At 38.1% G+C, this 27,815-nt stretch overlaps 1 protein-coding gene across 2 annotated transcripts in view; it reads right to left on the reverse strand.

Annotated features, from left to right (window-relative positions):
- Nucleotides 1–21,870: 21,870 nt before the first annotated feature.
- The window catches only part of MCC (MCC regulator of WNT signaling pathway), a 1,047,208-nt gene continuing 1,041,263 nt past the window's right edge, over nucleotides 21,871–27,815 (reverse strand). For both annotated transcript variants that reach the window (XM_044064211.1, XM_044064210.1), the window contains exon 17: nucleotides 21,871–27,799. In XM_044064211.1, coding sequence (XP_043920146.1) covers nucleotides 27,619–27,799 — 181 coding nt within the window. In that variant the 3' untranslated portion in view covers nucleotides 21,871–27,618. The remainder of the gene's footprint in view (nucleotides 27,800–27,815) is intronic.

A 27,815-nucleotide genomic window follows, 5' to 3' on the forward strand; every position in this document is an offset into this window, starting at 1 on the left:
GATCAATCGCAGCTATGGATCCAATCCGGGCATTGCAAAATCATCATACATTTTAAGTTAAAAAAAAACTTGAGTTCCAGTTAACAAACGAAAGAAGCAAATCAGTTCCCTGAAACAGAAACAGAGATAAGAAAATGGTTGCAAAATAATTATCATTTGTTGCCAACTATTTCTATTGTAATATTTATTTCTGTTACATTTCTGTCTTTTAATGTATATACTTTTCACATTTTTTATATTTTTTATTTTTTTGTAGTGTACATTAGTTGATATATATATCTATCCTCAGTAGGTTATTTAATCAACATGTTGGACGGTTATATTTTTATTTTATTTTGCAACAGTTGAAGGTGGTTTTAAGTACAAACATGTATTAAGAGCATTTAGGCAGTTTTGTTTTATATGCCTTTAAATGCTTTATTAACTTGGTGCAGTTTTTAATTGCTTAATTGATGTAGTGCTTGTGTGAGCAGCTCACCTAATTGGTATATATACTTGTGATTTGTGTAATCAGTTTGTCTGAAGAAGTTTGAGCACAGTCTCAAATGAAAAGCGCTTCACATTTTATCTGTATTAAAGAAAATTTACTTTCATCTGTTGGTATTTGCTGCCTTGCTTCCCTCTACCTGTTTTCGTGGATTTTTAGTTTGTTTTTGCTTGTGCTATACCAGTTTGTTCTTGGCACAAACTATTTGTTTGGGATAGGTCCTATTGTAGGATCATAGGAGATTACTAGGCTATTGACCCTGAGGTCATTTTAAACATAGCCGTTTCATCCCAATGTAATGTTAGTCAATACCCAAGATTGTATTTAGTGACAACTGCCCATGTCCAGGAGGGTTGTGGGCTCTATCCCCAGTAAGAATTTATAGTGCTTCATCCACTCGTCCAGGTTCATCTTAAATAGTGTCATAAAGGTGCTCTGTTTCACATGAACTGGTAGCCTGTTCCAAAAACAAGGCAGTCGCTGTGAGATAAATCTGTCCCTCCAGCATGTCCTATTTAAGTCACAGGCCATAGTTAGGTCCCTGGAATGGGTAGCCCTAGTCCTGTTGATTTAAGGATATGCAGCAAATTCATTAGGTTTGGGTCTTGGATTCCTCTGTAGACAGGGCATAAGTCTCCCCTAAGAAGTCTATACAATATAGAGTATAGTGACAGGGTCTTTAGTCGGTCTGTGTAAGGCACATGCTGGAGCCCCTTGATCTTCTTTGTTAAAAACCTCTGAGGTCTGTCTAATTGCTGCAGGTGCTTAGTACAGTACACTCCAAATGGGGTGTTATACTCAATTATGGGCTGGATAAGTTCCGAATTTACGGGGGTTATAACTTCTATTGCTCTCAAGTCGGTGCCTTTACTACTCAAGTGTGCTATGTAGAAACCCTTCCTTACTACAGCAGACACATGGTGGTCGAAGTTAAGGTCGCAGTCAACTTGTGATCCCAGGTCCCTTACCACTTCATGGGTACTTAAGGTATTGTTGTTGATTTGATAGTGTGAGAGGACATTGTTTGTGCTGAAGGGAATGATGATGCATTTATTTGCATTTAGTTTGAGACCATGACTAATGCACCAGTTGTTGGTCTGCATGAGACCCTCCTGGAGTATACTGACATAATTTGGGGATTCAATGATTGCACCTAGTTTGCAATTGTCTGAAAACTTGGTCAGCCACAACCCCTTAGATTAGACCTGAACTTCTGAGAAGTATATACAAAACAGTAGTGGGTCCAGCACTGACCCCTGTGGCACCCCACTAGTAACAGGTCTAATGGTTGATGTGGGTCACCCACCTTGATAGTTTGTGAGCCAGTTGGCAACCCATCTTACAACGAAGGGGTTTACATTCAGTTTGCTAAGCTCATTAGTAGTGCCTGAATGTGGGATTGTGCCAAAAGCCTTTGCCAGGTCGAGGTATGCTGTGTGCACAGATTTGCCCTCATTTTCAAAGAAATCCAGCAGATTTAACAGGCAGGATCTGCCCTTCACGAAGCTGAATTGGGTAAGATCCAGGGTTTGGAGGTCACCTATGTCTTTATTTATGAGGTCCATAATGATACATTCCATGGTCTTAAAGGTGAGGCTGGTCAGGCTTATGCATCTGTAATTCCCTGGGTCTGTTGCTAGGACACCTTTGTGGAGGGGGATAACTGTTGCTGTTCTCCGTTCTGCAGGAACAAAGTCTGTGGTTAGGCTGTGATTAAAAAGGGCACTTAGTGGTGATGCTAATTCACATTTTAGCCTGTTTAGCAGACAGCCTGGGTTGTCATCTGGTCCCATAGAGGCTGTTTTTTTTGCCTTGGACAAGGCTTTGAGGACCTGCTCTTCAGATATGTAAGGTGGGGGGGAGTTTGAGGGAAGGTCTGTTGTAAATTAGGAGGGGATAAGGGAGTGAAATATTTGTCAAATCTATCTGCTAGCAGGTTTGCTATCTCTGTGGGGTCAGTGTGTGTGATACTGTTCGTCACTAGTTCTGCACAAGCTCGGGTCCTACCCTTAAGGTTATGTACATAGCTGTAAAAGGTCTTATGGTTATCCTTGGCTGTACTTGCTAAGTTTCTCTCAAAGGAGCCCTTGGAGGATTTGAAAAGTTGTCTAGTTTGCCTGTTGAGGCTGAGGAGGGTGCTTTTCCATTGTTGGCACCCTGCCTTTGTTTTCCTTGGACAGCAACCTTTTGCATTTATTGTAAAGTTTGTTGATGCTGGATGTCCACCATGACAGCTTGTTTTTTACGTGGGGCTCTGGCTTTGATTCTTTCTGGTACGGATGAGCGAGTCCCTAACAGACTATCGAAACACCGTTTCCACGAATACAAAATGATCAACACATATTGCGCGAACTACGTAAACGCCAAATGTCCAAAACAGCTAAGTGTTTTGGTTGGCCCATCTGTGATATAGCTCCGTAAGGTAAGATAGGTAATGTATGTATATTTAGTGTAGTGTTAGAAGTAGGGTTTTGTTAAATGTATTTATGTCTATTACTTATTTTGTTAGGGTATATCTCCGTAAGGGAAGTGTGCGGTAGTTACGGACCTTAGGGTTAGGGAGGGGTTAAGGATAGTGCATAGATAGTTGTGTATGTGGGGTTTAGTGTAGTGTTAGAAGTTGGGTTTTGGTGTTTTACTTTAGGGTTAGGAGTAGGTTTGGTTAGTGTTTGTATGTGGTTTATTTATTTTGTTTGGGTCGGTAGTATGTAGTGGGTGGTGTGGTTGGCTGACTATGACCGTTTGATGTTTTAAATTTTGCAGTTTAGTGCGTTCGGTGTATTCACGGTTCGATTAATACGTGTCAATTTTTTGGTATTTGCTGTATTGGATTTTTGCGGAACTGATATAGACCCCGGATGAGTTTATACACTTATGCAAGTGATTGTACAGGTCTTTAGTGTAAGCTTCAGTGTAGTTACCACTTCCAGCTTAGGGTGGGGCTTGGAATGCATTTATATCTTTACCTAGGAGGGTATAGTTTGCCTTGGTGAAGTTTTTAGTCTGATTTCGCCCTATGTGAGTTCTGGTGCTAGTGTCAGCTTGAAGGTGACTCATTTGTGGTCAGTTTTAACTAATGATGGTCCAAGAGTTTTGGCAGTGCATTTGTTTGACATGTTGGTGAGGACCAGATCCAGAATGTTTGTTCCACTTGTCAGGGTATGGACAATTTGTTCCAGGGCATTCACATTAACAAAGTCAAGGAACTTTTGCACTAGCAAGTTAGGGCTAGCATAGATTTCCCAGTTGATAATGGGATTAATTAAAATCCCCATTAACCAGTGCATTTGATAAAATTTGGATTGCCTTCAGTTTTGTCAAGTAGGCTTCATGGGGATCATGATCCATGGAGGAAGATCTGTGACTTGAATGGGGAGTCTTACCCACCATAACCTGGACCTGGAGTAACTCCATGGAGTTGTCTAGTTTAACTAGATGGGATTTTCACATGTTCATTTTGTGGTCTAAATGTGTGAAAGGCATAGTCGCCTTGCAAGGGCGGGGTACTCTCTGAGGTCTTGAACCAGGTTTCTGTGACTGCACAGACATCTACATCTTCTAGTGACAGAAGTGCTTCCATGGAGTACAGTCTTTGGTTTAAGCTGCTAGCATTTAGCAGCATGACCCTTATTTTGTTCTGATTGGTTGATTTCATGTTGGTAATGTTGTTTTTGAGACCTCGCCTAAAAAGACACTATGGGGGAGGCAAGAGCCTTTGCCAGCAGCTGAAACCTAGAGGTGCCAGGTGCAAAACATCGCTTGCAAAGCAGTGAGGTTTGTCGACAATGGCTTCCCAGGCTAACAGGAACTGGTTCTCCTTTGAATGACACCAAAAACTTCATCAATTATTGAAATCAATAATTTTTTGTTTATACTGTGGCATCATTCTAGTGAGGGTAGTATGCTGCTCAAGGTTATGAACATACCTGCCCTGGGACACACATTCAGCGAACTCAACCATGTCTGTCTTCATATAGTCCAGTGAGGTACGTCTCAGGTCATTTACAACAACAGGAACTATGACAAAGTCATAACAGTACTTGTTGCTGTGAGACCTGAGTGCATGCATGATCTGATGAATCTTGGCACCAAACAGGCAGCTGACCGTGACTTTCTCCTTGTTCAACCTGGTGAGTGTGACGTGTGTGTGTCACTGTTGAGTCTCCAATAAGAAAATTTATCTTTTGTTTTACACCTTACTGGCTTGGTGGGTGAGACATAGGTATTGCTGTGTGTCATGGGTGCTGTGGGGACTCTGTTAGTTGTAGCAGTCTTGTGTTTAGGAGGTCTCTGGTATTTCGGTAAATTTTTTGATAGAACCTCCATGTATGTGGATTTACATGTTTGACGCATACTATGTATATGAGTAGTGGCACTATGAGCATATGTAGCAGTGGCTGAGTTGACAAGCTTCTCTGCATTACTGTTTTGAGTGAGAGCATGGATTCTAGATTCTTGGTGTAAATACATCTCTCGCACTCTGTACTAGTGTGTGTAATTAGTAGGGGGTTGTCTGTGTACATAAGGCAATCTGCGGACTTGTTCAGCTACAGTTTCTTAACATTAGCCTTACCTCTAAGAAGTAAATTCCAAAGGTAAATGTCCCTAGAACTGAACCCTGGGCCATTGTACTAGTGGCAGGTCTTTTGGAGGAGGTACATCAAGCCACCTTTACTTCCTATGTTCTATTTGTGATCGAATTTGCTAACCAGTGAGTTACACTGGGGCTAAAATTTAACTGGAAGAGTTTATTTGTGAAGCCTGAGTATAGGATGGTGTTGAATACCTTTGCAATCTCCAGATAGGCATTCTTTAATGATTTGCCCTTATCTGTTTGCTTAAGTGACTTTTTTGAAGGTCAACCAGGTTAAATAGGTTACTTACATACGCGTTTATTAGTTACTTAATGATCATTTCCATTGCTGTACAAATGAGACTGGTAAGGCTTATGAGTCTGCATTTACTTGGGTCTGTTATTGTCCCACCTTTCTGCAAGGTATTAACTGTTCTGAGGTTAATGTGGAATAGCCCCTATAGGGGGTCCGAAAATTCATGTTTTAGGCTAGCCATTAGGCAGCCTAGTATGTTTCCTGGTCTTATAGACATAGTGCTTTTGGCCTTGGAAAATGCCTGCGAATATCAGAGGTGGGGGGGTGGTGGTGGTAGGGTGTGAAGTTGAAGCTTTTGTCCATTATGTCTTTTTGGTCTGAGTATGTGATATCGTTTACTGTTAGTTCTGTATAGTGCTGGGCATTGCTTCTGAGATTTCCTACATAGTTAAAGAAGGCTTTATGGTTATCTTTCACCTGGGTGGCTACTTTTACCTCATATCTAGATATTTTGATTTGATCAGGATTTGGAGTCCCCTTTTTTACTTTAGTAAGAGTGCATTTTTGGCTTTGAGAGTTATTTTGCATGCAGTTATTTTATTATGCCTGTTTATATTAGGGCTCCACCATAGGGTTTATTTTTGAAGTTTGCATTGCGTTTATTTTTGAGGGGGACAGATGCATATATGCAACCAGTTATATGTGCATAGAACTTGGCAGTAAAGGGTCCCACATACACAATGGGACTGTCAAGGTGGAAGGAATTTTTGCAGTTAGTTAGGTCATCACTCAGGGTTTAGTATATTAGCCTTTGCATAGTCCCTGACTACCAAGGTATTGGAAGCTGCTTCTGGATTCATTATTTTTTTTAATACCTCTATTAAATTATCACTTATGACAAAGGCCAACATACATTTACAGAAAAGAAAACAAACCATTTTAAAAATTTTCCATTGAAATACTATATACATCACATACATTTTATCTGCTACAATCATCAGTCCAACGTTACAAAAATTGCCAAATTCCTGACTTTTCTTAAACCTCACTCCTCCTATTATGCATGTATTGTTCAGGCACTTCCCGTTTACTTCTATGTAATATTCTCCTTCCCTTTCCTAAAGATCCCTCTTCCAGTTTTTATCGCTTTTATAATATTCAATATGTAAAATACAGTTGGTGCAGACCTTGGTTTCCATTTTCTAGTAACTGCATTTTTGGCAGCCAACAGAATTAAACTTAAGGCTTTACTAGATCTAGGCAACTCAGATCCTTTATCCCAGCTCAAAAGAATTTGTTCCTTTCTTATAGCCATTTCTTCACCCAATATTTCTGGCAAAGTACTCTATGGAATTTTTAAAATCAGCCAATTCATTACAATCCCAAAACATATGTTCCCAGTTACCTTTCCCTTCTCCATCACACCTGCAACATTTGCTATCTACATGGGGATAACTTCTTTGAAGTCTGCTTGGGGTATAAAAATGCCTATGCAAACTCTTCCAACCAAAGATCCTAAACCTTCCGAACTTGTCTGCATACTTGGGAGCCATGGATATGTCTTCTCATTGTTTTCTTGTAATTGCTTTTCCAGTCTCTCTTTCCAATATTTCCTAACCTCCTGTGATTGATTCTTATAGTTATCATGGAATATTGCATATGTTCTACTAATTATCCCCCCTTTTTTACAGCTGCTTCATTTCTAGATTCTACTAAAAACTCTACCAGGGCAGGTCTTTCACTCAAAATTCCCCTGTCCCTTTCTGTTTGCCTGCACTCTGTGATCAAGCTCTTGCAGGGAAGGGAGTCTCTAGCTTGCAATCCAAATGTCTTCTTGGCCTCATCCCACTCGATTACTTTTCCTGCTTGAGTTATTTGCTCCCAATATCTTGGTTCCTTTGCCAGGTTTCTCCAGTAAATTCTAGTCCCCCTTTGCCTATTTTCTGTACCCCTACTTGCAGTCATCTGTGAAATTTCCTTTCTCCATTCTCATGTTGGCTTACTTCTTAGAATACTTTATATTTCCTTTCTCCATTCTCATGTTGGCTTACTTCTTAGAATACTTTATATTCTGTATGGTTGTTATTCTTCTACTTGTGGATCTGCATCCAAAATCTCACTCTCTCTCTCTCTCTCTACTTCTTGAACTCCCCCCGGCTTCATCATCATTCCTTTCCACTTTGAATTATAACCTTCTGCTTGTGCTATATATGTGAGCCTTAACTGTGAAGTTCTAAAATATCCCTTTAAATCAGGTAAACCTAAACCACCTTGTCCTATTAGGATTAATGTATCCCCACTTAACTCTTGCCCTCTCTCTCCCAGAAAAAAATAATTCTTAATTAATTATTGTCCACAACTTCTCAGGTTGATAAAAGTATGCCTAACCCGCATACAAGACTAAATGTATTCACTGCTTGTATCTCACTATCCAAATCCATAAATAAGAGTTTTCAGTTTCTCATTTTTTCTGTTATATCCATAGCTGACATAACAGAAGCCTTTTTAATCCATACTCCTAAATACTTCACAGTATTTCTGTCTTCATTTTTAAGGTGAATGTGACTGAGTTGGGTCTGACTTGACTAGGGAGGATGTTACAATAGGTAGAGAGCAGAGCTGTCTCATACTGGTTAGGACCAAGTCCAGGATTTTATCTTGTCTGGTTGGGTTGTTGATTAACTGGTGCATGAAGTATGTATTTATGAAGTCTAGAAATTTCTGGGCAACAGGTTGGAGAAAGCATGTCTCCCAGTTGATGGTGGGATAGTTTAATTCTCTTAGGAGAGTGGTGTTTGGCTTAATACACAGGAACTCTATACTTGTTAGGTAGGAGGTATGGACCAAGGGGGACATAGAGACAGTCCTATGATATGATAAAGGGTTTCTTTTACAATAGTGTTGAACACAGAGGAGCTGCAAGTCATTATGAGTCTGGATGTATGATTTTTTTTTTTTTTTAAGAAGAGACACCTCTGCCTTAAGTGACTACTTCTAATGTGGTGGGCCTGTACAAGTGATAGGCACTGAAGCCCTCTGCTGATGGAGTGACTTCTCTGGTCTTGAACCAGGTCTCTGTGACAGTGCATATATCTATGTTTTCCAGGATAAGTAGTGCTTGTAGCGTAACATTTTTTGTTAAGGCTCCTAGACTGAGCAGCAGTACAATAATATTGTCCTGATCCTGTTGTTATTTTGGAAGTTTAGACTTACTTTGCATAAAAAGGGCACAATGGGGGTTTACAAGGTTTTAGCAAATACAGAGAAATCTTTGGGTAGGGGATGCAGGCCATCCCTTGTAAAACAGTTTGGACCATCTACCATCTCTTCCCAGACTAATACATATCATAGCCCCTTGAAATGATACCAGAATCTAAGCTAAATTGTTGAATTAAATGATCTTTTGACCATATTATGGCATCACTCTTGGTGATAGTAGAATGTTGCCCAAGGCTATATTCATATCTGCCTCAGACATGCGCTCTAAGATCTCCTTCTTGTCTCTCTTCATACAGTCCAAGATGATATGTCTTAAGTCATATACACCTACATGTACATTGTGTCATGTGTACTTGTAGTACAAGAACTTGAGTGCTTATATGATGTGATGAATCCTGGAGCCTAACAGGCAACTGACTGTCACCCTCACTTTGCGCAGCTTGGTGAATGGTGCATCAGTATGTCTCACTATGAAGTTACTCATAAGGAGGATATCGGTGTGTGTGATTGATTGCCTTATGGACTGGGTCTGTGTGACTCATAGATGTATATTTCATGGTGGGTGCTTCCTGTAATGTGTCTGTTTGTGAGGGTGTTTGCTTCTTGAGCTATATTTAGGAGGACTCTATGGTTTAGGTAGGTTACTTCTAAGAACCTAAGCCTATGTAGGTATAGACCTAGGTGTTTGGTCCGAGGTGATTGAGATTGGTTTATTGTGGTGCTGACGACCATGTAATTTGTAGTGGCTTTGTGTGAGAGCTTTGCCTCCAATAACATTATATAACACATCTCTCACACACTATGGGATATTATGTAGTAAACTGTTGTCAGTAAGCATAAGGCAATTGATTTATTGTCTCTGGATACCCATTTCAACCAAGCGGGCTATAGACACAGTTGGGAAGTGCAGATCAATGGTTCCAGTTGCTTACTGCTGTGGGCTGGAGGGGAGTAGTCCCTAAAACATTAGGGGCTGTTTAACTGGAGTGCTGTCTAAAATGAACAATACAAGTCTAGACATGAAGTGGAATGAGCCTCTTCATGCAACTACTGTCTATTAAGTACCTCAGAATTTCTGGAGTAGGTTAAATAAAGTTATGGTTCTAAGTGTCTGTGTCTATACAATGTATGGTTAAAACAGCCGCACAAGGAGCAGTACCTTGCAAACACAGGCAACGTATGACAGCAGGGAAATACAAAAAATTCAAACAAGTTCAATGGTCAATATCAAAACAGCACAATTCAAGGTTCTACAAGCAAAGGCCTAGACATTGCTTAGTTCTTCCTCTGCTGCTCTTAGAGTTTAAACCAAAGCAATTCTGACTGAGATCTCAATAAATGCATATGCACTAGAGAAATGGTATTGATGAGTGCTAAGGAAGTGAATTTGTAGAAAAATACACAACATTAGGATGACCAGGTTTTAAAAGAAATATGGAAAAAGGGTAAATCTTCTAGGTAGTGCAATAAGCAGACAGGAAAATATGAAGGATAACTTGAACGTTAGTAGTCTAAGGGAGAAACCTTACAGTCTAAGTTATGAGTTCCCAGCAGTATAAGCAGATGAGATGGGAATACTTCCTGACAATAGTAATGAAAAAGAAAAGGGAAAGACTTTGGTAGCCAGAGTAACATAAAAGGTGCAGAACTGAGGCATTGTCCATTTTAATATTTTGGCAGACACAGGAGGAAAACATTCTAGGGTATAGTCACACAGCAGCATCTGCTTTTCTAGCCATGTGCTTGACTACTCCCAGCTCTTGTCTATAATCATATCATATTCTTCTTATGGGGGGCCCGGGATGGGCACATGGACAGATGATTAAATTAGCAAGTAAAAGAGAGTGGTATTGATAGAATTGAATTTATCATCAAATTTTGAATAACTTCACAAGGTGGACCCTGTTTTTACAAAATCTCACCAAGACGACACTAATATAGAGACTGTATTTTATACAGCATATAACATGGACAGAAGTAGGTTTAAAAATAAAGATGACAGCTTGGTCCACAAGTACCAGGAAATTTCAAGAAAGAAATACTTGCACAAGAAAAACTGTCAAAAGCAAATTTATAACATTATATAGACCAAAAAATCTTGACCATTTGGAAAAAGTAGCAATCGAGGAAGTGCAAAAATATAAAGAACAAATCCAGAGATTTCTGAAAGGTATAAAAAAAGAAACACGGACATGAGAAAGAAAGAGAGATCAGATATGGTGCAATATTTATGCAAAGGAGAAAGCCAAACTAATCAATACAAAAAAGCCAGATCCAAAGATACTTGGAGAAATACAGGGAAAGGCACCCAGACATGGAATAATTTCACAATACAAAAAATAAAATCACAATCATCGCAACACCTCTAGCTTCTTTTCTTGGCAAATGTCAACAGGAAGATCAAGGGCAGCACCGGCATGACAATGTTACACAAAGGACCATCAGTTCAGTAAAGCAATGTTGTTTATTTTGTCCACGATCTTTCTGCCTCTATGCTTGTTGAGTGTCAAGCTTCCCCCTATTGGAGTTGAGCTTTTTGACTCCCTCTTGAAGGGGGTCATCCAGAACCAAAACAACAAGAGCTAACTGGAAGAGAAAGCATTTATTCAGTCATGACAGGTTGCTTGTGTACTTCCCTGCTATTCCAGCTTTGACAGCTTTTCTAATAGCCCTACCACACCTCTGTAGCTAATCTGGCATACCACATCCATCACCACAGAGGCTCATAATGCCTTCTTTATGTGAATGCATGCTTCCACACACCTGCAATAAAAACCACCACTGACAATGGCTTGGTGCATTAAACACCTGCTCCCAGGGTACCATTTGCACAGCTCCCCCTACCTCTGAGGCAACTGCAGCATTTCGCAGCCTGTTCTGCCCTATCCTCCTATTCAGAAAAGACAATGCCTATCCTCCCCTGACAGCTGTCAGATGCCTGACCCACTACTCGAACTCTGGCTGCCCAAGCCATAGCCAGGGCTTTATCCTTCTACATCACTGGAACTGGCTAGTATAGTTTGCTGTGTGTTTTCAAACTGGAGTTTAAGAATTCCACTTTGACAAAGAATCTTGATAATACAAAAAAATGAAGTTATAATCAGTAACCTGATCATAAGTAGCTTCACTTGTTTCATTAATGTCAAGGTGATGCATCGACCCAAAATGCTAGAAGTCTGATAAAACACAGTAATCAAGACTATTAACAGAAATTCCTGTGATTTAACAGAAGTAAACAGGGTATATTATTGTGCAGCTAAATTAATAACAGATAAAGTCTTACCGCAAAATACATTCACAACTACTGGACTGCACACATATCTGCTGACCTCATTAGATCCAAACAAAGTGAAAGTTTTGAAACATGGAGAACAAGTCTAACATGACTTCCTTGCTTAGTTTAGCAGAAGCATATTGGTGTTAATAGGTAATGGAAACCGAACCAGATGTAGATAAAAATCAGGGAGTAAATGAATCTGCCTAAAGAACAAAAGAAATAATATAAGAAGGATCAGATGAGAAAGCAAGAAATGTGGAAAAGGCATAAATATATTTGCAAGTATAGAAAACTCCTAGAACAACCTCATGCTGATAAGTATCTGAAGCGGGAAAGGTTACGGAGACATGAATTTAATCCAAAAGATGACTGGTTAATATTGGCAGCCCAGGATATTGGACTATGTACATGTTGGTTTACAAAGTCCATTGAGCATGTGGGAAAAACAGACAAATTCAGGTTCTGTAAAACAAAACTGGAAACAGTCGCATAACTTGCTGCTGGGTATGATACACTAATGGTACAGGGCCTGTATACTGAAAGGCATAATAATGTGGCAAGACTGTTGCATTGGGGATTTTGCAAATATTACAATATTGAAGTAGCTGAGAAGCAATGGAAACATGAGCCACAAAGCATAACAGAGAATGATAAAAGTTATCACATGGGATCAACCCATTACCAGCAGTTCAAAAAATAAATGCAAGAAAAGCAGATATATCAGTCCATGAAGACAAAAGTAACATTAATCATTGAAATTGCTGCACCCAGTGATTACAGTATCTTATGTAAAGATAAACACAAAGTCATAAAATACTAGGATTTGTAGGCAGAAACGAGGGCAATGTGGAAGGATACCCAACAGTTCCAATAGTAGCAGGAGCAATCAGTCTCATAAGAAAGACTTTACAGTCTTATTTAAATATGCTACCACTACATGTAACTCTGTATGAATTGCAGGAGGAGTCAGTGCTGGGCATATTACAGGTGATGCAAAGAACATTTTTGACTAACATCAAAGAATGAAACAATACTAATTTCATGAACTTTAATCATACTTTGACACAGGAATGGGGTCCATTCCAGACATGGTATTAGACACAAAACAGGGATTTAGAATCTGTCCCAGGACACTTGGAACAACATTTTCATTACTGCCATACACTATGGGGGAAGGTGACACATTCAGTGTAGGCTACTGGATTTTTTTTTTATTCTGGACAGATTAAAAAAATATGCAACACTTTAATAAATGTCATAATGTCATATCCAGGCAGCATGTTTACACAGGACACAAAGCTGACAAGAAGCAAAATGGATAATGACAGAATTACCAGGGCAGGTCCAGGACGTTCAAATCCCTCACAGAGGACACTTTAGGCTGGTTCATCCAAAATGGCTGCACTTATTGGTTAGGGCAAGCTGCTGCATCACTCCAGTCCATGGAATTTAGTAAAAATATGCATTGGAAACAGATATCACAACTACCGGGACCGTGTTAGTCAAAATAATATGCTAGTGCAATCTGTAATTCAGGTATTTCTTATTAGTTTTTATGAAAGTACATTGGAATTACGACAGATGGAAAGTGTTCTGACTGTGATCATGAACATTACTGATTTATTAATAGGTATTATACAATGACTGGTCATTAACATTCAAAAATGCACATGCTGATTGATCAGCCCAACCAGCTTGCCTGTTGTAAAATCGAGCATATACCAACAGAAAAAAGTCTGGTCGACCGGACTTTCTTCTATTAATATATGCTAAGGAGCTTTCCAGTTTTCTTAAATAAAAAAAAAAATAAAAAAAAAACAAAAAACTTTGAAATCCGAACCCAAGAGAGAGACAACAGAGAAAATACATCATAATCAGGTATGGTATGCAAAACTAAAGAAATGTATATGATTATCCTTGTATTTTCTCTGCCCAGTCTCTCTCATGTGTCTGAACTGTCCAGATTTCAATTAAAAAAAAAAAAAAAAAAAAAAGCTTCCTTTCTTGGTTGCTTCTTTTCCAAAGCACCGATGTACTGCGTAAGGATGGGAACATAAGTCCCATACTTATACATATTACATCAGGAAAAGTTCATGATACCAGGAAAAAAGCAGAAGAGCACCATGGCACTGTTGTACAAAGACATTATTTGAGAAAAGTAAGTAAGTTTTTTCTTAAATAATGTCATTGTACAATAGCATTAATCCATGGCTAGTTGTGGGTAATGCTGGATTTACCCATGGGTGGCTTTGTTTGGTCATTCAGGCTTCAACCTCATGACCAAATCACACCAACAATGGGTAAATCCAATATTACCCACACCTAGCCAATGGCTATTTCTATAATAAGCCAGCAGCATAACAGAAATCTGATCACTGCAGTCATAAGAGTATAACGGTCCAAAATGTAGTAAAGAGAAAAAAAAAACCACCAGTATATAGTAAGAAAGCAGACAACATTTTGCCAATAAAGTATTTTATTCTGAATATAAGAACATTTTCTGTAAAATAAAAGTATTAAAATGTCTCTTTGTATAAATAAATGCAGAGTTTTTACAGTTCTATATCAAATGAACATGGTAATCATTTTACAGCACCTAGGACACTAAAAGAAGGCAATTCTGAACAATTAGCACAACGTAAAATTACAAACTGGTTGTCAACATACATAACATTATGCAGAAAGGGGCAATCAGGCAGACAGAATGACTTGTGGGTAGTAGTTTAGAATAACAGTGGCTGTTGTGTAAATAAACTCAGAATGCTACTGCAAGCAGATGACCAACATTCACAATAACAGCCAGCTAGATACGATTTGGAAAATATGTTTCATGAACATAATTCATCATTATTTCCTGTATTATTAAACTAACAATGACAATACTATATAACACAAAGAAGAATGGATATGGCACATCTGCAAAAACACAAAGTGGGCCTGTCCATTCTTCTTTGTACAATAATTAAAAGAAAATACAATTCATAGTTCCAGAATACACATGAAACTGCTGACAGAAGGGTGTGGAGGCCTCTGGAATCCACTCAATCCTTTGGCTTATTCAAGTCCTTTTAAACCTTCTTCTGCTATCAGTTGAAAAAGCAGTATCCATGCAGATATTGACTATGGAGGCCAGTCTTGCTCTGAGGTAAAGACATTAGGCTTTGTCAAATACTTAAATGTAACAGTTCTTCAAATAAAGTACATCACATGATGACAGTAACACAGAGTCAAACTAGGAAGACAAAGGTGATGGGGATGTTTTTATATATACATTATATAAATCACCCAGTCCCACACAAGGAAATTGAAGTTATAATGTATGTGATTATAATTGGATAAATTTGTATCTTGGAACATGGATGTACAATGCCAACAATGTATTTACATCTGAAGTGCCCAGAATTCTTTAAAATGCCTTAGAAGAATTATGAAGAGGTTTTCAAGAAGTCTCATTTATATTTGTGTTTATTATATTTGCAGGCCCAAAAGATGAAGTGTGAAACTAACTAGGAATATGTATTTAGATCTTGGAATAAAAGCCATAATTGTGTAATTTTTCATCCAACCACAGAATGTTTTTCTATTACTCATATTATAATGACATTAGCTAATAAACTATAAATATATAGATAGACAAATGACTTGTGGGAAGCTAAAAATCATGGGCTACAGACATCAGAAATGCAGCTCTAGTTCCTGCAATGATGTCTAAGGACCAAAGTACAAGCAGTTAATTACTGGCACCTTCTTACAGAATTTAAGCAACTTAATAACTATGCCTTAAATGGGGTCAGTTATGGCTGATCGTAACATAAAGCTATGACAATAATGAATACTTCAAATATTACTGTACCCTTAAATGTTCAACTCTGCTTGGGCTCTGCTTTATAACAGGGGTGTCAAGTTGACAGCGTGAAGTCAAAATATTAGGCAGTACTTTATGCCAGGATAGCCAACCTCCTAAGACATCGTCTCCTTCAAAGATGCAAATTTAGAAACTGACTTCAGTCCATAGAGGGATAGGTGAAATGGGAAAGAATATAGCACCTGATGAGACATCAGGAACTTCGGAGGTAGGCCAGAGAATCTGAATACACAACCGGAACTGTGGCAGACATTTTCCACTGAGCCACGTGTGTATGCAAGCATACATGTGTGCTCAGTGGAAGGTGTAGTGATACGACCACTAGTGTCTGTATCAGTATCATTTTCTCAAAGATGACACACTATGACAATAAGGCTTTCTATTCTCCTGTCTATATTCATGGTACCACACTGCAACTGAAATGACATCACCCAGTAGTGCTTGGCTGGCTGGGTTATCAAGGTCATAAATTTGGAGATGGTGAAGTAAGCTTGGCTGTAGCCATCGCTTAAGGTAAGGCTGGCAGAAGAGGTCAGCATACAAACTTAAACAGATACCTTACCTAGACAAATTAAGCAATACTTTCAAAAAACTAAACAATTATTGAACAGTTTAGTCAAAAATATGATTTCAACAATTTGTAATTTTGTGTACCAAAAAGCACTACATATCACATAGTATAGAGCAGTGAAACACTGGCTGATATTAACGATTTTGTCATTTTTAACTCACAGCAGTATTCGCTTGAAAGATGCAAACTCATGCATAACCTTTATAACACCAACACAGAAAGAATGCATTCTAATGCCAAGTGCAAGCAATAACATTTAATTCATTTAAAAGCACATTGAATGCACCTTGTCAGGACCGCTGGTCACTTGATGGTATTAGCCTTTAAATTAATTAATATTTTATAATAAATGTCAGTTGTCTGATTATTTGTTCTTTGTTGGTATTACAAAGCATTACTTTCCAAACTGGTACTTCACTTTTACATACTAGCCACCATTCTAAAATCCTGTCCATGCTTACTTTTACACATAGTAAAGACATTTTCAAAACAAGGCTCTGTTACTAATGATATCACAAAATCACAAATCAGGAATACAAATGTGCCAGACAGACCTGATCTGAAAAGTGGATGTTTATGAAAGTCACACCAAGGTATTAAAACCGGCAAAAGGCTTCATCTCACATTTTGCTGCACAGGAGTTTTTGCCATCATATTTTTAAGAATCACCATCATACGTATTAAATCAGTTTCAACTTATGCAGCGTGCTGACAACAGATATGATAATATATTCCTTAAGAATTAAGGATTACAATTCTTGCAGTTCAATACATGCACAGCTCTTTCGTGAAGAAAAAAATATATATTCTCCTTTAAAGAAAATTTGAATGTATTTGCAAAAAACAATTGTTGCTTAAAGTATTGCAAAGCAAGCTGTTTAAATATTTCTTGGACTGTCTGCGAAGGCACTACACAGCAAGGAAATATAATGCAAATAACTAAGAAATAGTATTTCAGAGTTCAGGTACCTGACTTAGTGAGGACAAGATGATCAACAAGTGGTAAAAAAAGATGTCCATCTCTCTGGCCAGTAGTAACTAGAAACCAACGTAGATTGCTTATAGGACATAACACAAAACAGATGCCTTTGTTTCTGTTGTGGGTATTGATTTGCCAAATGCTCAGAAACTGATGCCACTGTTAAGCATTGCATGTGGAAAGCAGACTAACTTCTAATGCATTTTAAAAATATCTGCCATGGCACTGGGAAAATCTAAGACAGCAACACTTTAAAAATATGATATCCTTTTATTTACAGCTAATGTCAGTTTAGTGCATAACAGGAACATCATTGAAAAATATCATTTTTTTTCAACTTGCTACACACCTGTGGGGGAATCTCTTTGGGAACATGTAGCCATAACAACATGGCTTAAGAAACAAAAAAAGTTGAATATGTGAAATATTTTAAGACACTTCTAAAGGAAACCAATAAAACTCTGTTAAGGAAGAATATGGTTCATTAATCCTCCCTATGACTTGCCTTGTCACTATATTGCTTTTTTCAGTTTGAAGCAGCCTACTAAACAGGTTTAATTGCTTACAGATACATGGCATCAACACAAGCAACATTAATGGATTATATTTTTACTACCTGCATTTCTTCCTGGTACTCAAACTACAATAGCCTTTCCTGTACAAACTCACATGTAACCTTAGTATCAATTTCATACTGCTCCAGACACTGTATTATTTACCCTCAGATTCTACTGATGTGGTGCCCCATCCTTCATTTGTTTTTCCATTTATCTTGACAATTTTATATGGCAGCATTTTAGCCATGTATTTTTTCCAAGTTAAAACTACGAGTTACACTTTGGGTGCTTTTCATACCATTGTGGTTTGCATTTTAGCCAGGGCATATGAGACATGCAAATGCAAAAAATTACTTATTTTATTTAGAAAATTATGGTAGCATACAGAGTACTAAGAACGTTAGTTTCTCAGCATATGTTTATAACTGTATCAAGTGCTTCACATTTCTTTCTGGTGAATCAGTGAAGTCTGTAAATTTTAATCTGAGTAGCATGGTCCCCATTTGAGTTTTGATGCAGAGCTTGTGCACAGCATTGTGTTTAAAGTCAGCCTGACTATTGGAAACTAAGATATCAATGTTGTATTCTAGGTGGATAACTATGGTAACGCTGCTCACAAGTACATAATTGCATTGCAGCAGTTATTGACACTCATACAAGTTGCACATGACATTAACTTGAAGATTCAGCAAAGTACTAAACTCCTGCTATCTTTGAAAGATAGGAAGTAGACCAAAGCTTGAATTCTTTTTTAAGCTTTTACTCCAAGGTAGATACTTTACAGGGGTTACTAATAAAATACAGCACTCCTTACATGACTAAAGATTCAGTTCCTGAATGTTTCTGCCACCAGCAGGAAGTGAGCAATCTATGTTAAAGCTGACAAAAGTTAAAAGAAGTGGCCTCTTCTATAGACTGAAAGCCATGTTTTTGATCAAAACACCAGCCATCTAAACAATGAGTCCCTAACAGGGTTATTTTACATTCCACAACCGAAAATAAGACACTTCCAAAGCAGACTCAATGAACAGCCAATATTCTAATCTCTCTCTCTCTCTCATTACTAGACTGAGTCCAAAAATCTGAAGGGAGTTACAATAATACAGACTTGGTCTACGTGCATGTTTAGTGATATTAGAATGAAAGCAATTTTTAAGAGATCCCAAAGTCAATTTTTCAGTCTTAGTACCACTGTTAAGAATGCTTTATATATGCCACTGTGCAACTTATTGCAAGTGTAGCTCCCATTGTATTTCATGTAGAAGTAATAGACGGTAGTTTTCCATTACACCACAAGGTGGAGCTCCTTTTCAGGAATATAAAAGCCAATTTCAAAAGTGAAAGAGGATTCTGGAACACTAGCTGAAGGAGGGAAGATGAAAACACGTAGCTGAAGGGAAAAAAGGGCCTTGCAGCATGACTGGATTTTCTTTTCTAGTGTGTTGGGACAGGGAAGTGAAGTAGCAGATTGTGTCTGTCTCTTGCTGAAATCCTGGATATGGCATGTTGTGGAATCAGGAGAGAAGTCTGAAACCAGTAGTTCCAAGCCTGCTATGATTCATCAAGAAAAGGAGTTCCCTTGGGCCTAGTACCGAGAAGCCATAGATGATTACCAGAGTTCTGGTAGGTGATTTTCTACTTTTCTCATCAGAGGAACCACGGTGCCTGGTCACTAGGATCTTCTTGACTGAGTAGTGAGAGGCTCTGGCCGTCATTTTATATGTTTATAAGACTGTGGTCCCCCCCTTAATGGTTTGTGGATTACAAATAACTGGGATCCATATGAGCTCCAACTTGGGCTCCATCATGCCGGTAGCAAGACTGTAAGTAGTCACTGGCCAGTGAACAAGGTATAATAGAGCGTTTCATAGTTGGTCTGTTTATAGTTGATCAAAGGGAGGGGTAGAAGGTGTTAGTACTGCTGAATGACACTGCATTCTCTCATATTTGTATTGTGGCACTATAAATCCTCTTTGTTCAATGATAATGCATTTTGCCATGTTTGTACTGCTGCCCTAAAGAATCTTTACTGCTCAAAGATATTGCATTTTCTCTTATTTGTACTGTTGCATTATAAATCCTCATTGTTCAGTGACATTGCATTTTGCTCGTGTTAGTACTGCTGCCTTCAAGAATTTTGCTGCTCAATGACATTGCATTTTCTTATATCTGTCTTGTTGTATTATGACTCTTGTATTGCTTAATGACATTGCATTTTTCCTGTGTTTGTATTGCTGCATTATAAAGCTTTACTGCTCATTAATATTGCCTTCTTTGTGCATGTTTGAACGTCAAGACTTTCTTCTGTTGAGTTCTGGGGAAGAAGGTGAATGTATGTTTTCATTGCATGCATATTCTCACCTTGCCTTATTGCTAACTGGTGCACTGTTGAAATAATTTGTTTATGGTTGTGCTATTGCCTTTTTAAACTAGATGTGTCACCTAGAATAAAATCTGTCCCTCTTGCCACCTTGGTGTGTTGGGCCTAATAGGGGTGTCACCAGAGTCAGGTAAGGAAGGAACCCATATTTCTTCAGCTACACCTGTGGGTGCGCTACATTAGAATTCTAGAAGAAATTTGTAGAGTAACCCCTAAAACTTCATCAGTACTATCTTTTCTGAGCAAAGTCATGCATTCTCACAGGAAGGATTCATCAAAAATGTAAATGCTGGGAGAAATATAGAACTACTTTGAATATTCTCAACTAATACTAAATTTTATGAACAAATCTAAACCAAAACTAACAAGCTGTACTTGTTGATACCAGCAATCAAACACTTCTGCAGCGAACACAGAATTGATAACAGTTGGTGTACTACTTTGGAAAGAAAAACACTGGAATCGCTCACATTACATAATCCCACAAAAAAAGATCTGTAGCTTTGAGGGAAAAAGACAACTCATTGGAACAAAACAAAAATAAAACTTTAAATGGAAATGATGTTAGGATGTTTTGGTTGCCCAAATCGTACATTACTCACTGCCTATTCCTGTTAAATTCAGTAGTTTGGCCTGAAGTAGGATTTGTTAAATCAGTTCAAACAGGTCTGTCTTGTTTGAACCAAACTGATGCTGTCAATGAAAAATCAACACTCAATCACAGACACTGTTAAAAAGAATTAATGATTCCACTCATGACAATGTCATTTGGCTTGTAACTTTTAAAAGTATTTTATTTTCAACTGAACACATTATAGAATTAAAAAAAAAGAAAAAGAAAAGCTGCAGCGCTCTGTGGTTTGAAGGTTGCATGCATTTTCAGTTTGCACCTTGGTATCAAGTTTCCTATGACTATATTCACTAGTTGTAGCTGGGCTGCCATCAGATGAATGGCTGCATTCCTTCATCCTCACTTTTGGAAAAACAATCAGATTAAAAGTTCAGAAGCATGAAGGAATACATCACTCCCAGTGCATATTAATAGTACTCTCTGGGAGAGGCACATGATGGAAACTAAGGAAATCCATGTGCTTTTTTATGCTATTAGGTCTGACAAACCAGTTTGAAAACATGGTGTCTTTAATGAGACTCTTGCTCTTCATCAGTCATCCGTGAAGGAGGAATTTGCTGGTATTCTATCCCATCCTGTGAAATGGAAGAACACAGACACACACAATGAGGAGTAAGCTAATTCTGTGTGTTCTGTTTCACAGTGGTGATGATAACAATAACATAGCTTCTTTTGCTGTATTAATAATTACACTGCACACCATGTATCTGTCTCTTCATGTGTGTAATGAATTGGGAAAGTTAACCTGAATGGTGCCCATTGGCAACTAAGGAAATTATTTTTTCAGCTATGATACAGAATCGGAATTGCCTAGACAAAGAAAGGCCTTGCTGGGTCTAATTATGGAGGCTGTCAAAATGCAATTACTAGAAAATGTAAATCAAAGTCTAAACCAACTGTACTAGATGTAGCAAATATACAACTGGAATTGGGATCTTTAGAAAAGGGTAGAAGCAAATTACAAAGAAAAAAATGGGAATTGTGGGAACAATACATTCAGAGAGGGAGTGAGATTTAAAAGAAGGCAGGATTTGAATGAGCTATGTAATGTCTGACTGACAGAGACTGGATAAATTATAAATGTGTAATATTTGCAACTAAAATTATGTCAATATAGTTTTTCATTTATGTAAATGCATGACTGCTTATGTCATTAGTGATAATTTAATAATGATGTTTCTTGTTTAAAACATGGTGCCCATTGGCTTCAAGCACAAAGGCACTGGAACACAGACATCATGTCATACCTTTTATTGGATCAACATAGGTTTTTTGCAATGCTTTTGAGATAGCATAAGCCCTTGAACTCCTGACGAAAGGCTCTTCCAGCTCGAAAGCTTGGGTAAATGTAAAACTTATGTTGGTCCAATAAAAGGTATTATATCACATCTGTGTTCCAATGTCTTTGCGTTTACTGCTATTGCACTGAGATGACATTTCTTAATATTTTACTCCCACCAATTTAAAAGAAATTGTCCACCCTAAGTACCAAATGCTTACACCAAGTAGATGATAGCAATAAGAGGTATTTCTGAAGCGTGCATAATAATGCAAAAAAAAAAAAATACTTTCAAAGGTCTTCTCAGAACTTGTTTCCATAACAGTAATTTCTTTACTACTGAGACAACTGGTTAAGTTTCTTCAACCTAATGTGCTGTACCAAAGAATGGGGAGGGAATTTTTAAATGCCAATTTTACTGTTGGTGAGATGTGCCTCTTTCATTTGTATTTGTTTTTTTAAAAATTAGTATGAGTACTGTTAGCTGGAAAGACATCTGGATTCTATATTTCTGGTTTCAGTCTGTTTTACCTGTACCTTTTAATGGCTGGAGTGAAAGCAGGTCTTCTTGGAACATGACTTTTTGACTCATTTCATCTCCAAAATTCTGTAGTTAAGGATTTATAGTCCATCCAGGTATTCATTACAGGCTTTGCTTTAAATTAAGCATTTACGTCTATGATTTCTGTAATGTTCTGCCAAGCTACTTACTGGAGCAAGGCAAATAAACTGAATCTAAGAATGTTTTCACTTTGTGGTTGTCTCCTTTATTGGTATCAAAAAAAAAATGCTTGCAGATCCGTCTTCCTAGCTCTAACAAGACTCCAGAGACATGTAGCACTAATGTCTACTTCAAACAATTCTCATCATACCCCAGTCATGTTCTAAACCTGAATGCCTAGTATTTACATCCTTTTTGTTTCAGTTATAAGCATTGTACAACATTTTCACTGTAATGCAATTACAATAGGCAGAATGATTTTACAAATTTGCGCTGTAATTAGGGCAGTGAAACCATACAGTTGAGGACCTGCAGCATATCATGACAGCCAATAAGCAGGGAGTCACTGAGTTTGTGCTGTCACAAAGGGAGAATTCTGGGACACGGTGCATTTTGTTTACCCTGCAATGTTTAAGTAGTAGTCATATCCTGCAGTGTCCATGATCATTTAAGACAAATGAAAGAGAAAAACTCCAGAATTTCTAAAGAGTCTATGATGTCACTGCTAAAAAAGTCACAGCATAAGTCACTGCTTACTGTGACAAACCTAATGGTTATACAGTAAATACCAGAGGTCTGAATAAAAAAGTGATAAAACCACCAAATCCACACCCAGTCTTTGATAATAGTGATGCATACATGAATGCCATCCTTTTCCTGCATCTCCTCTAGGATTGCATGTTGTGTGTAGTGAAATTTCTCCTCAATCAGGGCATCTACAAAGTACCTGAAATAACAGTAGTCTGCTGTATGGCACAGGGCAGAGACACATGCATGGCTGGTGAAACTACCACCAAAGTCATCAGTGAAATGGGCAGTGACTAACACATACTTGGAAATCACACCAATGCAATAGCTGAGAGCTAAGCATGGCTGAGAGAGAGACATGACAACGTTGTTCTCAGTAAACAGAACAATGGAAACCAGTCACCTGACTACGCATAAGTAGGCTGTGAGACTTGGCTGAATTCAGCAGACAAACTGTGGTCTGCCAAATTTTAGCTAACAGGAAGATGCAAATGAAAGGACAATGTTTTAATGGTAATTTGGCATTCCTTAGCTGTATGCTTGCTACTTTAAGGAATGATGGCTTCAGAGGTGTGTAGGGGATTGAGAGTCTTGCTCTCAAATTTTTAGATTGATTTCAGCCTACCAATTATTAGTGAAGGAAATTCAGTGAATTTTAGGGACACAGACAGAAACAGGGCCTGCAGTCAAACTGCAGTATGTGCAACATCCTGGGACTGGTGATTGGCAGCAACTAAGGCAGGGACTGCAGTACTCAGAGTTCTATGACAATGGGAAAGGCACAATGTTACATGGTACTGTTCAAACATTTGCACTCTGTCATCCTGACACAGAGGACAAATGTTCCATTGTACCTGTGAAAAGATAGGGGATCCCGATAGTGATGGGAGTTTTTGTCAGTTCAGTACACCCAGCAAAGCTCTACTTTAGCAAAAAAAGTCTGAGGAGATAGATATCAATAAAGCAAACAGTCTTCTGCAATGTGTAATCAAAGCTTTAAAGATAAAATTACCAGTACATTTACACTGTTAAAACTATGAGAAAGTAGCTGTTTTTAGCAGCAGGTTCTGTTAGTTAACCTACCATTATATGCAGTTCTCTGCTACCAGGTATTCTGAATTTCTGAAATGCTGACTGAAATTACCTCAAATATCTTTTTAAGAACACTTCTGTTGGCTTGATAAGGCCATACAGCTTGAGAGATAACTTGGTTAAGTTTGCATGCTAACCACTGGTAAGCTACTGTACAAGGTACTGCTTAAACTTGGCCATCAAGAAAACATCATCTGCTCAAGTTCTGGATAAAGGACTTAATCATGGGACCGATGTGCTGACCTGATCACACTTGCCCATAGTGAAATGGTCCTACACAGACAACAGAGTTACCAGACAATAAATTTTGAAATGATAGGATCTTCGTAAACAGGAAAAAAAACTTGGGTCTTAGTCTTAGAACTCCAAATGATTAAATATAAATATTTTAAAACATCTGGGCATTTTACTGCTGAGATGTAGTGATTGAAAAATATGCAGAAAGGGGCTGAAGTGAGACAAAGTCCTCTGCATAGTGTGCACGTGGGGTGGGGGCTACTGACATGTTATTTTAGATACAGTTCATAAATTTTAGTCTCAGAAAGCTGGCTTCAAGAATTCCAGGTATCGGAAATACGTAATATATACTTCTGACCATCTGTACTAGCACATTCTCTGCTAAAACAAAATCCATAACCATCTTGTTCATGTATTTCCAGAAAAAAATGTTAGAAAATGCATACAGTTATGAAGATTTCACAGCCCCTGAGCTGCAGAAAATCCATAAGGAAGTGTATTCTCAAGAGTAAAACTATAGGGAAGGAGGGAGAGAGAGAGAAAATCCATCTTTTACATTATCTGTGCTATCTATGAGAACAAGGCCCAGTTTAGCCAACTATTTGTGGTTTACTTAATGGATGGGCACAACACCTTACAACTAAAGAATGTTTGTAGGGGCCCTTGCACCTTTAATTATTATCATGTGAGTAAGTATACAGAATCAAAATATGTCACCTACATACCATGTACAAGACAAACTAATACTAGTGCTTCCAAGATGGTCTTTCATTGGGCTGTCCTGGTAATTCTGAGTAATGGTACTGGATAGTACAAGATGGTCTTTCATTGGGCTGTCCTGGTAATTCTGAGTAATGGTACTGGATAGTACAAGATGGTCTTTCATTGGACTGTCTTGGTAATTCTGAGTAATGGTATTGGATAGTACACGATGGTCTTTCATTGGGCTGTCCTGGTAATTCTGAGTAATGGTATTGGATAGTACAGCCTTTCCAAACTGTTACTTTCTATTACTTCATTTTTTCTTACAAAACTCTTAATAAAATAGGAAATATATTGTTCTTTACTTTAAATAGTTCTGGTGGTTCTGCATAATAGCATATATGCTGTGGAGTAAACAATGCTCAAAGTGATTGGTAAACACCCTACAGTTTAAATTTGAACATGTGGTCTGCTTTACCAAATCTTTAGATTTGAAAAGTGGTCACAGTGTATGGAATAAAGCTAATTATCACTGAACTGTGCAATCAAAATGCAACTTAATTTATAAAGGGACACCACCATAATCTAGTCTTGATTCTAAAAGTACTGAAACAAGCCCCAAGAAGATGCACAATACTTTCACGAATGAGTATACAAGGTAAAAGGTGCTAGAATTGAACTTATACCCTTCACAGTGACTTACTCCTAAAGAAATCTTATCTAGCGGTCACAGTCCACTCTACAATGCTAGTCATAACATGCAAACCAGACTTTCACAACTGGACCCTCACCTCTATAGATGGGCATTATTCAAATGGTATTCTGTAATGGCAGATATGTAAAGGGCCACAATGCCTAGTTTCTGTTCTTTTAATGTAAGTGAAGCATAACTTGGCTACCAATCAGGTATGTACACCCTATGATGGTTAATAAATCTTAGAAATGTTTCTGTTTGTCTAACACTTAACCTAAAGCAGTTCAAAAGTAACAAAAGCACATCTTGAGAGAAGGGTATTTGCACTTGTTTCCAAAATACCTTATGTAGTATATATTGCAGGCTGATACCACTGTACCTCTATGCAAAGTATTGAAAAAGGTGCTTGTATATGAATGTCATTTGATCAATAGCTCATTTGACTGAACTCTGCACCACCAACATAAATGAGAGAAAATTTGTTTCACTGAATCACAACTGAGAGAAAACATTCTCCGTAACACATATCAACATAAAAAATGTTTTTACATGAGACACATCCCAGCCATGCAGAAAAGAAAACAAAAACACATACTACACACAGTGAATCGGTACTGGTACGCAAATGCAAACATCCTCAGATATGAGGTGCAACATGACAGTGGTCACTGCCAAGCCACAATACTTTTCTGAGCTTAACTCCTATGATCATAAATTACACGATCACATATCACCTGTACATGTCCACTCTTTTCTATCAATCGTGATTCAGTCAAATGATAAATATTTTTCAAACGTATTTGAACATTCGGAATTCACTCAAATGAGCTTTCAGTCAAATAGTAGGAACCCCTGTATACTTGTAAGAAAAAGGTATGTGTAAAAATGGAATTCCAAAAATGGTGCTACTATACAGAAAAGGAAAAAAAACATTTTGCAATACAAAGTTACTTAAGTATGATACAGATAAAACTCAAAGGTGCAGTTTTTCAATATTACATGTCATCTTTACACTTTCCCTCCCCATTAAGATCTTAAGGATAGCAGTCTGTCTATAACATCTCATGAGTGCATCATTTTTTATGATTGCACAGTATGTTGCTGGACTGAAGAACTGTCTCACTGAACAATCCAAAAAGGAACCCCTACAAAGGGCATTCACTCCATGCCATTTAAAAGTACAGTAAGGCAGCAATGTTGCATGGAGTGATATACACAGCATTCCACAACTATAAAGTAATACTCCTGTGCCTCACAAGACTGTAAAAGTCAGACAAGCTCCCTGTGGAGCTATTTTAGATGCATACGTTGCTCTGCGTGAATGCCCAAATTCCTTGCTTAGAGGCTAATGTACAGACAGAGACAGTAAACTTAAGCCACTGTCAGCCACTGGCTACTGTACCAGTCATCACAGCATTAACAGGCTTCTTCTGAATGATGTTCTACACCCAGTGACCAGTCCTGGCACTATCTTCTAAGGTGCAGGGCACTCTACCATCCCATGGTCAGAGTGCATTCACTGTTCCCTCTTAACAAGTTACAGGTGCAACTTTCATGTCACTGCTGCCAACTAAAGGGAGGTCTCATTGGTGTGTGGCCTGGAATTTTCCTCTTCAAGTAATGCTATCCGTTGTTTGAGCATTCTCACTTGTGTCTCGTGTCTCTCCACCATAGCCATCATCTGTGACTCCAGCTTTTTTAGTTTGTTTTGGTGCTTTTTTTTGGCTTTCTCATATGCTGCTACAAGATTGCTGTAGAAAAATGAAA

The sequence above is a fragment of the Protopterus annectens genome, chromosome 2.part2 (assembly GCF_019279795.1).
Source record: "Protopterus annectens isolate FY-2018-M chromosome 2.part2, PAN1.0, whole genome shotgun sequence".
In the NCBI taxonomy this organism is placed as follows: Eukaryota; Metazoa; Chordata; order Ceratodontiformes; family Protopteridae; genus Protopterus; species Protopterus annectens.